Source organism: Haemorhous mexicanus, chromosome 1 (genome assembly GCF_027477595.1).
Source record: "Haemorhous mexicanus isolate bHaeMex1 chromosome 1, bHaeMex1.pri, whole genome shotgun sequence".
In the NCBI taxonomy this organism is placed as follows: domain Eukaryota; kingdom Metazoa; phylum Chordata; class Aves; order Passeriformes; family Fringillidae; genus Haemorhous; species Haemorhous mexicanus.
In genome coordinates this window covers 134,356,602-134,367,673 of record NC_082341.1, presented here as the reverse complement: position 1 = coordinate 134,367,673, position 11,072 = coordinate 134,356,602, and the positions used below count along the sequence as shown (strand labels likewise).

Genomic DNA, 11,072 nt, shown 5'->3' with positions numbered 1-11,072 from the left:
GCTTTCCTGTTAACATGAATGACTTCCCTACATATTGGGCATTTTCCTGTCTTGTAGAATCACGTGACATGAACATGATGGCCAATTACCCAGCCCTAATTGAATTATTTTTGCAATTAAGATGTGAGGCAATACATTAAAGGCTACCCTAAGTATACATTTTGGATATTAAAACTGACCAGTTTGTTCATGATGCTATAAAATAGTTTGGTATTTACAAGTTTTATAAAAGAGGATTTTCTATCTAGGAAATCTAATAAAAATGCTGCATAAAACATCCCCTAAAATCTGTAAGACTGATTATTTACTTATTCAGACTAGGAATCATAACAGATACATACTTTCCAGGTTTTTTTGGTTTTTGGTTTTTTTTTTTTTTTTTTTTGCTTCAACACAGAAAGAGACTATATAGGGAGAACAATCCTAAATCTTGTACTGGGTGGTCCTTATTTTTTCAGCTAGAGAACTTTCAGTCTACTCCTTTTATTTTTTGCGTACTAAAAAAAACCCAAAATCTAATTTCTTATTAATTGCCACAAACAAAATAAGGTACCTGCTTATCATGGTATATACTGAATGGTGCCTGTATTTTCTTATGCTTAAGTTTTATGTAATCCTGGAAAGTTTCATGACCGATTAGGTGGGTCATTTGCAAGAAATGCAGTTTCAGAAGCCCTGCACACTGATCAATACATTAGAAAGGTTGCTTGGTGTTTTTTTACCCTCAGACCCAGCAAAACAGATAGGACAGATCATTCATGCATCTCAGATTGCTTTTCATTTTGCCACACAATGCTCCGGCCAGCTTATACTTAATTTGTGAGCCAGTTATAAAAGTCAGATTATCCTTTCCCTCTACCCAGAAATTTATTATTAATACTCACAAGCAGCAAATAAAAAAGCAGCTGGTGTAACCAGCATTGTAACAATAGGCTTATCTATATTGCATTGCAAATACAACCACCACCATGTCAGTGGTGTGAGCAAAAATGAAACCTGTCAAGGAAACTTTTGAATACAGATCTACATAAGCTTCAATTAGAAACAACACCCTTTGTACAACTGACATGGGTTGTGCTTCAGCATTCAGATGGATGGGATGCAAATACAATGCACATACCACTTGAACACAAGGGAACAGAGTTAACATAGCCTTAAGCTGGAAGTACAGATAACATATCTCCCACTCCTCTCATAAAGTATTACTGTTGCACTGACACATTCATCTAGAACACTTTTGAAGATTAAGGTAAACCTTGTGTTGACTGTCAAGATTCAGCCATCCTCCGTGGTTGAACCATATATCTGCAGCTGTGAAATACTTATTTGACAAAGTAATCCCAGCAACACCCTTTCCACAATGCAACAATTCTGGTAGACAACACAAATGTGTCCTCAGCCTGGGGTACAAGATCTGTTTCTGTTTAGCTCACCATCAGCTCATTCTTGCCTCAATTTAATCTGCACATATTTTAGACTGTTATGAAATGCGGTATTGCTTGATACAGAGTACAGTATCCAGCTTTAAGATCCAAAATGCTGCTTCCTCAGCAGCACTGCCCCTGAAGGTACTCATGAGGTGCTGGGATCTGAGACACAGCAATACTGATGGAAGGATGTGAGCTTTGCTGCCTGAGGGAGGCAGCAGCAACATGCCTGAGGCAGGGTGACATTGAGCCTCACAGTGGCACTGAAGCACTCTGAAGTTCAATTCTCTGTTTCCATTTATCCTTCACTCTCCTTGGCCATCTGAGTATTCATAGCAGGGATCACACAAAAGAACAAAGTCCTAGCAGAAGAGATATCACATTCTACACCAACTCAATACACATGGATTTCTGCATAATTGATCATTTTATTGGAATTTGTTAAAAGATGTTTGTTCAGATCACCTGTTCAGCAGGCAGTTATGCTGCTTCTGTTCACTGTATACATACTGAGCAAGTCTCCAAGCATACATAAATATGTCTGACAATACATAAATATTGTCTGACCCCATACTTAAGTATCATTACTACAAAAAGTAGCTTCTCCTCAACAAAAGTTGTATCCATGGGACCAATGTGCATTTCTTCTAGCTATGACTTGTACCAAATCCGTATCAACAATTGTAGGTTAAATACATCAATGCATGTTAACAGAGCTTTAACAGTAAAAAAAAAGTAAGAAAGTTAAATACTGCAACAGCTGAGATACATACTGCATTCAAATGATAGAACATAGTCTATTGACCTAGTTAATGACAGTCACCTAAACACAACATACAGAAGCAATGTCAACTGCCAGTACTTGTCTAAGCATTTTAGAGTTTCCCTTTTCCCTTCAAATAAAGAAGGGTTATGTCCATCTTGAATGTGAACTTAGGCATCATTAACTTTACAGCAATATTGATGCTGACAGGTAAGGTTAGGTCAAGACATACTAAAGCTGCAGGCCACTGAGTACACACAGCATTAGTGAGTTTGAGGAGCCAATGTTTACTATAGCACAGGTTCATTGTTCAAACTAAGTGCACCCTATGGACAGCAGCATTAATTGGCAAGACATACTTAGTAAAAAATGCCACTTTAGAAACCTAGCATATTTCAGTCAAGTGTTGATTCAACAAGCTATGATGAGGGCTACGGAGATATTTTAACTGAAACACCTTGGTAAAGTGAAATAAGCTGACCTATCATTGTTCTCTAGAACACAGGAATAAATGTGTTCTCTCAGTCATCAAGGACTAGTATATCAGCAGGCATTTCAGGTTTTAACTTAAGGGCAGGTTAAAATAAATCTGTACACAATGCAACATACCTCAAACAGATGCAATGATGACAAATTAGCTGTCAGTCTCTACTTTTACCATTACAAGCCCAACAATTTTGGCACACAAAATCTTTTAAAGTTCAAATTCAACCATTCCAAGCCAGAGAGACCCATTTCAGAGACTGCTCTCCAATACTATTCTGGACTGTAAAAACATGCATATACCAGCTGCCCAGAAACACACAACTAAAAGAAATTGCTAGAAATAGCCACTGAACATACACAAGCATGCCAGTCAGCTTCCCAATTAAAATGCTATTTACAAGCCAGACTTCAATTTTTTTGTAATTTGTAGTTTTTCAAAAACCCAACTTACACATACGAGTTCAAGTTTAGGATATGTATTGTGACCTTTTTTGAAATATCCAAAGTGAAAATGAATGCAAGTTACAAAGCTACAGAGGTTAGCAATGATTTCCTGATCTTTTCAGGTGAAAAATTATTTAGTAGATAAGCAATGCCAGGGAGAGGTAGAGTCCATGAAGGACAAAACCTTTAGGAAAGCAAACACAGCCTTAACCAACAATACTGACTTTTTTGTAAAAAAGTCTGAAAGTTTCTTCATACTGAAAACTGAAGTCCTCCATGAAGATATCTATCTTGCTGCATGTTGTAATGTGTTCTTGCCCTACAAGTTGTGCAGAAAACCACAGCCAAGTATTAATGCACAAGAAATTTAGGAATTACGGTGCATAAGATATGATTAAACTGTAGCAGTATTGATTATGGCTTAGACCTGCCTTGAAAGTCAACACTTAGACAAATATCCTTACGTGAATGACATTGTCCATATGAAAGTGAGACAACTTTGTTACACTGAAGACTTACTTGGTTCAAGTTACCTTCTTAGAAGAAGCAATAGACAATATATTCACAGATAACCATTGCAAGAATAAGCCCTGTAAAAAATTCAACAATACTTTTTACTTATCTTTTCCCTAAGCATATATATTTGCAGATATTTTATAAGCAAGACGTTTCTTGAACAGCCAGATCTTGGATAGTTAATTCTTTATCCTACTTCCTCCCTCATCCATATTTGCCAAATTCAAGACATTGTTTTAGCAGCATTCATGAAATCAATAGTGCAAAGTTGTTATAAAAAACTCTTTTCCCAAGCTAGGACATCCTCTTCAAGTTCTGTATTGGGTCAATAGCACTTCCCATGCTTTTAGATCTCTGGGGAAAGGCAGGAACAATAGATATGCTGAATCTAATAAATGAAACTTGTTTGCCAAAGGCTTTTTAAAATTTTATTTTTGGGTGGATCTTTTTTAATTTGCTGCTCATACTGGCCCTTGTTACAACTTTAGTAACTAGTTCACTGCACTAAATTCACAATTCCTCATTTTGATATGCGCCTATAACATGTGAATTGAACTGCACCACAATAATTGTAATGTCATCTCTATACATTCGAGCCAGCTCTTCTGGAAGACTAAGCATCTTGGATAGTCGCTCATGATCCACAGTTCCAAACTCATTGTTACCCACTGCATGACGTATCAGGTGAGTTGCTGCATTCTGATCTTCAAACACTGAAGAGATTCTTGCTCTCCTTTCTGTTAAGAGACCATGCATCTGTCCCAAAGTTACTTTATAGCCACCAACAGCTATTGGCTGCTGGTGGTGAACACCGGTGAGGTACTCCCCCACAATTCTAGCCACATCTTGCCTGTGCATTGTCTCCCACAGCCCATCTGTGGCCAAAACCAGGAACTTATCCTGTGGCCGTAACTTGTGATGTATGACTTCTGGTTCAGCTGTGAGGTATGGGGGAGTGTAATAGTTTGGAGGAATAAACTTTGTATACTCATTGTCATTCAGCTGATCTGGGCCTGATTCCACTACTCTCTTCTGCAGTTCAATACTCCATTTAAACTTGACATCACCAAAAGCTCTGAAAGGCATCAAGAGACCCAAGAGACGATCTTGTTTCACAAGACTTTTCTCTTCAGACTTTGGATGCTCCATTTTCACACGTTCCACTTCATGTTCATTTTGTGCATTGTGGTCATAGGACAAATTAACTGCAGACCAAGATCCATCTTCTTCCTGAACACCGAGCATTGCTCTGCTGTCACCTGTGTTAGCAATGTGCAAGTCGACACCATCCACATGGGCTACACAGGCAGTTGAGCCAGAAAATGCTACTCGCAGTACTAGGTAGTTGAGAAAAGAATTTGGATCTCCTACTTGAGCTTCCAAAGAAATATCATTATCAAGCCTCTTAAAGGCATTAATTAAAGCTTCTCTCACATCAGTAGTCTCTCCACTGTTGAGATCAATCAGCTCCTGCCAGTAAGTTCTTAGACTGTTGAAGTAAAGTCTGGAAGCCTCTTTGCTAAAATAATCATTGGGATGCTTGTGCCACTGTAAAATGGGCAACAGAGCTCTGCCACTCTCCACAGCATCTTCTATTTCAAGTAAAGTTTCATGAGGTAACAAAGAGACAGCAATGTAGTAAAACAGTCTTTCACTAACAGCTTGAGCACAAGCACAGCCTGCATGGCCATCAAACACACCCAGAAGCATCCCTCTTGTCTGTAAACAAGTGGCAGCACTCCTCCGGTCCTCTATTGGAGCATTAGCAGGCAATTGGTTGCTGTCGAAGCCAAGAACAGAACTTACATTTTTACCATCAAATTCTGGGACTTTGAAACTGTATTCATTTGCCTTCAGGATGCTGTTAACCTGTGGAGGGGTGAGGTAAAACCTCTGTGGTGTAGAAGCATAATCCCTTGCGTGAATAAAGTGATTAAAGTGCTCCTTTGGCCTGTAAAGTGCCGCAAATTTCTTCTGTGGTGCATATCTGAAGTGACTGTGAGCAAAATGAGATGACAAACAACACAGATGTTTATGGTGGCAGTAACACGCAGTACTGCCTATTCTGCTAATCTCACAGTTACGAATCAATGGGAACAGATGAGCTGGTGCTGGCATGGCATCAGACAACAATGGCAGCCTGGAGCTTCGGACTGGAATTGCTGAAAGACAAGAGAACAACTATGCTTAGTGGGACAGCCAAGAGATTTTTTTTCTCCCCAGAATTCTGTGTTAAGATGTTTATAGCTCCTAACCAAGTTGCTTATTATATGGAGTTCATAGCTTCAAAGGACTTGACAAAGAGGCATTGCGAGGTGCTTGTTTATAGACACTACATTAGGCTGTAACAAAAAAGCTAAACCATACTTCAGCACAGGTATTTTAGCTCTTATACCCACTCAGACAGCAGGCAGGAAGTAAAAGCATCACCCAGACAGTCAATGAACCTTCAAACAACTTAGCACAATAGTTAGCATGGAGCACTCTACAGAATTGCCACAGGACTTTTACAGCTATTTGTTTTCCTGGTGATTTCATAGCTGACAGAGACAGATGTGGCACACAAGGAAGAAAACTTTTTCTGTAAGGCTGAAGAAAAGAAAGCATCTAACAGGGAGACTTAAACAACTCTGAGATGACATACAATGAAGATTGTTTAGACAGCAGAAGCAGGTGATAGAACTGATACTCTGATACTCTTTATGCAATCAGAAGTCGGTAGCAGGTTTTGTTTCCTTCCCTTCTTTCACATGTAAAGCTTAAAACTTGTGTTACATATATAAAACAGCTACAGCAATCTATGCAGCAATTTTCTAGCTTAAGATGTAAGTACCAGAGGTAGAACGGAAATACAGCTTTTCAACAGCTATTTCATCCCAGTACATTTTAAGATTATAAAACACCTTGAAAGGCTACTCAGTTGAAGGCCTATATGCAAATTGTTTGCTTCCTTGACTAGAACAGAGCCTTGCTTGATACTCTAAAGCTAGTTTAGTGTTAAGATAAACCACTCGTATCTGAAAAAATATTCTACTGCTACTTGCCATATCTAAAAAGATTTCTGTATTTTTCACTTCCCTGAAGAAAGCATATGCTAGCATACTCTCGTCTCCATTTACATACCAAATCACAACATTAGTGAGAGTGCCTCTCAAAAGCCTTATTCACTCTGCCTCATTAGCAGGAAGTCTTTTACTATGTAATACTTCAGAGACAACTCCGGAGCAGAGATGGAATTGAACTGTGCCTTGTGTGAAGTACACACATTTAAGGCAAATTCAATTTTCTCTTTTATGATCAAGTTTCATCGCAAAAGCTTTTTCTCAGAAGAGGCCATTAGAAGGCTTACTGCAGTCATAACCACTAATCTATCAGCACTGCTAGATGTCAAATTGTTTTACTGAAGAAATGGATACTGCTGTGTTATGCAAGGTGCTTCAGTCAGTAAATGGATTTTTTTTTAGCCAAACAGGCATACCAGTATTTCAGAGGAGACTCAACCCCAAAAAAATATGCAACAAGCCCCAATACACCATCTAAATGATCATGCAATATAGGAGAAATTGCATTTTGCAATTTCTACTAGCTTTACATAGCTTCAGCCACGATCACCTGGGCCAGCTAAGAAGTGTCTGGAAACATACGAAGCTTCACCCCATTCTCCTTGTTTCAAGAAAGGGAAGCAAGCCATAGTTTCCCTTCAAGCTTGTTAGCTCCTTTTAAGTAAACCAGAGAAGAGCCCGTTTCAGTTACGTGACATCTAAGTGCTGAAAGCAGAGTAGAATTCATGTTCCTGTCACTCCACTGACTCCCCAGTACTAACGAGTGACTGTTGCACATTGACAAAAACTCTCCTGAGTCCCCCACTGACAGCTGAAGATTGAAGTTTTCTGTTGTGCAGGTACCAGGAAGAGCCTGGGCTGTAGTCCAGACACCCAGGAGCAGTGAATTGGCTGAAGCTTCCAGATGCATACTGAATTTATGGTAGCCATTTGCTACTCCAGTCCAGGCTTCACATGCACACAGCATGACAGCAGTGGACTGTAACTCCAAATATAGATTTTAAATTCTATTCACCACCTTCTAATTATATAGGAGCTATTTTGGTAACAGTTATGTATATTTCTTCACAAGACATTTAAAAGCAACAAATTTGCTTAAGGTTCTATGGATGTGCCTGGCCTACAGCAGCACCTCAGCTTCAGCACTGGTCTCCCATTAGACTCCACCTGGATCAAGCTGTCCTGACTGCTCAGCATTTATGTTCAGTGCTGACCCACAGTGGTGCCTCAACTGCTAAGACACTTTTTTGCTTCATGATGAAGCAAAAATACAAATGTATTGCTGCTGTAACAGTTCTGCAGTGTCACCAGAGGATATTTTTATGATTTTTAATCATTAGCTTATCAAATGAAATCCAAGAGGAAGTATAAGAAGTTGACCTCACATTTTCCAAGGCTCATATCATTTACAGTAGATCTAAGACCGCTTACAAGATCAGTCTGTTGCACATACCAGCTTCAATAATTCCAAGTTAATTAAGTAAATGCCTAATTCCAAGAGTCCAAGTATTAATTGAAATTAAAGTCTCTTCCACTTATCCCTACAACACAGCTGCCCCAAATATAACCAGACACTTCAGCTGCCCTTTAAATAATTAAGATCCCAAGATCATTATGGTTGATAAAAAAATGGTAGAGAAAAAGAAGTAGAAATGGTACCGTTCAATCAAGATTTGTCAAGGCATTACAATCGATCCAGTGTAAATACCTCTCCAAGCCCAGAGCAGGGTACAAGCACTATTTTTCAAAGCTGTAAATATGTTACGATAATAGTGAGTCAGACAGTCAACTGAACAGGTTTTGTAGTACTACACAAAAAAAAAAATAGAAAAATGTTCCACCTTTCTTTAAAAAAGGCTCTTTACAGCCATACTGTTAGGGCTAATTGACACGGCACAGACAGGTTCCTCCGAAACACTGTGCCAAAGACACCCATGGCTTCAGGTAAAAACACTCAGGTGCCTTTCCTACACTTGACAGACCTGAATGAGCCAGCTGGAGAAGCCAGGGAGGTAGGGAGGAAGAATAAGAAGCATTCAACACAAGCAGCACCGTTAATCCTTCCTTCCGGCCTCAGCCCTCAGACACAGCCCAGCCTCGCAGCCCCTTCCCCGGGTCCCATCCGACCCCCGAGCCCGTCGCTCCACGAAGGGAGATACATACCGATCCGCCTGGGCCCAGGACATACACACATTCTCCTGTCACAACATGAAGCCGCCAACATCCACAAAGCAGAAGCCCGGGGGGCGGGGGGAGAAGCAAGGCAGAGAGTTTGTTAGAGAAGACGTAGAGCTCCGGCACGGAGGTGGGACGGCAGACAGGAGGAGACAAGCACACACAGCCCTTCTGCGGGCGCACGGCGCCGCTACTGCCGCTCGCCCAGCGATGGGACCGAGCCAGCTCCGCAGGGACCGCCCGAACCCGCCGCCCGTCCGGGCACCGAGCCCCGCCGGCCCCGCTCTCCCTTCCGGCAGGGCGACAGGCAGGGCCCGCTCTCACTGTGCGCCGCCGCGGCGGATACCGCTGCCCGCTCAGGCGCTGCGCGGCCCCGACATGGCCGCCCCTCCCCAGCCGCCCGCCCGCCTCCGGCACGACCACCTCCTCCTCCCTCCGCCCGTCCCGGGCACAGACCTGGGCCTTTCCCGGGCGGCTCAGGGAGACGGGTGGAAAGACCGTGCGGCACAGGAAGGGGAGCGGGTGGAAGGGCAGGACCGCGCCGCCCCGAACGCACCCACCACCCCCAAACCCCCCGACAGCCACCGCCTCACGCCCGCGGCCGCCGCGCCTTTATAAAGGGCCCTGCGGCGCGCGGCGCGCCGCCTATTGGCTGCAGAGGAGGGCAAGGCGGGCACGTGACGCGGAGGCTGAGGGAGCGCGCGGGGGGCGGGGAGAAGGAGGGAGCGGTGCGTGCGCGAAGACGGCGGCGGCGCGCGCTGTGTCCGGTCCCCTCCCCCCAGGGGTCCGTGAGGGCAGGGAGAGCCCGCGGAGCGCTTTTGTCGCGGGAAATGGGGCTGGGGCTGTTTGCCCGGGAATGTTCGTGAAGTGCCTTTAGCAGGTACGAGGCACGGTAACTCCGCAAGAGACCGCTACAGTCTGTCCCCTAAGTCCTCTCTGCCTCGAGAAAAGCCCCCCATACTCCTTTGGTCAGGAGTCAGTCACACAACTTCTAACTGTTATGGAGACCCAATATGGGAAAATGTCTAAGTTTTGTAGAGTGTATTGCCATTTACTCTGAATTCCTTTTAAAGAGTGGTGCTTTTTGGGTTTTTTCCCGCTTGAAATGTTCGAGTTGACTTGCAGTCACAAAGCTCGCTAACTCTGCAAGAGACCACTGAAGCTTGTACTGCAACATGGGGGGGTTATGTTTGGTTTTGTGGGGTTTGTTTGTTTTGGTTTGGGGATTTTTTTTTGTTTTGTTTTGTTGGTTCTTTTATTTTGAGTTTTTTGTTTGTTTGTTTTTAATTAATTTGCCCTGTGATGTTTTGTCTTCTCCAGAATCCCTGGGGCAGAGCAGGCTGCTGTGCAGTGGAGAAGACCAGGGCCCTCTCTGCCCTCACATCGCCACATCGCTGCCCTCACATCGCCACATTGCTGCCCTCACATCGCCACATTGCTGCCCTCACATCGCCACATTGCTGCCCTCATATCGCCACATTGCTGCCCTCACTGCCAGCAAGGAACTGTTGAGGGCAGTGGCTATGAAGAAGGAGCAGCCCTTCCCTTGCAGGGCTACACGTTCCTGCCGGTGCAGCAGCAGCAGCCTCCCCTCCCTCCTTCCTCTCCCCTCTCTTAGTTACTGTCCTGTCCCTCTTCTACATCTCTAGTGCAACACTCAATTTTGCATGTTCTTCTGAGGTACTCTGATCCATACTTACTCTCCATGTACATTTCTGAACATGAAAAGTATGTAAGTTTGACAGTATTTTGATTTCTTTGATCATCTCTCTGTTTACAGATGCCTGTGCTCTCACGCCTTACTATTTTTCAGGGTGTCTGGGATGCCCACTTTGCTGTGTGTTGTTGGCAGCAGATGTTAGCAAGCCTTGGGTTGTTGCAATTAGCATTCCCTCAGCAGCTGTAACAAAACATAGATTTTTGACTATACTTCGGTCTTTACTCAGTTGGTAGGATGTGTATAGCTGTGTACCAAAACCAGGAGAAGAAACAAAGGAAAATCTGCACTTAGTGCCAAGAAGACTCAAGAGCTCTACTTGAAATGTAAGAGTATGGAGAGTACTGCTCTGTGACCCTCTGTGTGGAAATCAGCTAGAAAGATAAAATGATGCCATCCTTAGAAATGCAAGTCTTTCATGGTAATAGTTGAAAACACAGAGTGTTAAATTTTTCATTTATTGGTGTTCTGGGTGACTTTTG

General features: G+C 42.7%; 1 protein-coding gene and 1 long non-coding RNA gene across 4 annotated transcripts; one reads left to right on the top strand and one right to left on the bottom strand.

Annotated features, from left to right (window-relative positions):
* Positions 1-1,835: 1,835 nt before the first annotated feature.
* On the bottom strand, positions 1,836-9,482 carry PDP1 (pyruvate dehydrogenase phosphatase catalytic subunit 1). Of its 3 annotated transcripts, XM_059863711.1 has the most exons (3): positions 9,330-9,455; positions 8,862-8,896; positions 1,836-5,798 (listed from the first exon to the last, which is right to left on the bottom strand). In XM_059863711.1, exons 2-3 carry the CDS (start codon positions 8,890-8,892, stop codon positions 4,147-4,149), a joined length of 1,683 nt encoding a protein of 560 aa, XP_059719694.1. In that variant the 5' UTR covers positions 8,893-8,896; positions 9,330-9,455; the 3' UTR covers positions 1,836-4,146. The 3 variants fall into 3 exon arrangements, with proteins under 3 accessions (XP_059719694.1, XP_059719703.1, XP_059719685.1); XM_059863720.1 differs by lacking the exon at positions 8,862-8,896 and having other exon boundaries at positions 9,330-9,482; XM_059863702.1 differs by lacking the exon at positions 9,330-9,455 and having other exon boundaries at positions 8,862-9,252.
* Positions 9,483-9,593: 111 nt separating this feature from the next.
* Positions 9,594-10,604, top strand: LOC132336312 (uncharacterized). Its single transcript, XR_009488848.1, has 2 exons — positions 9,594-9,753; positions 10,194-10,604. It is a non-coding gene; the product is annotated as an uncharacterized LOC132336312 (long non-coding RNA).
* Positions 10,605-11,072: the final 468 nt, after the last annotated feature.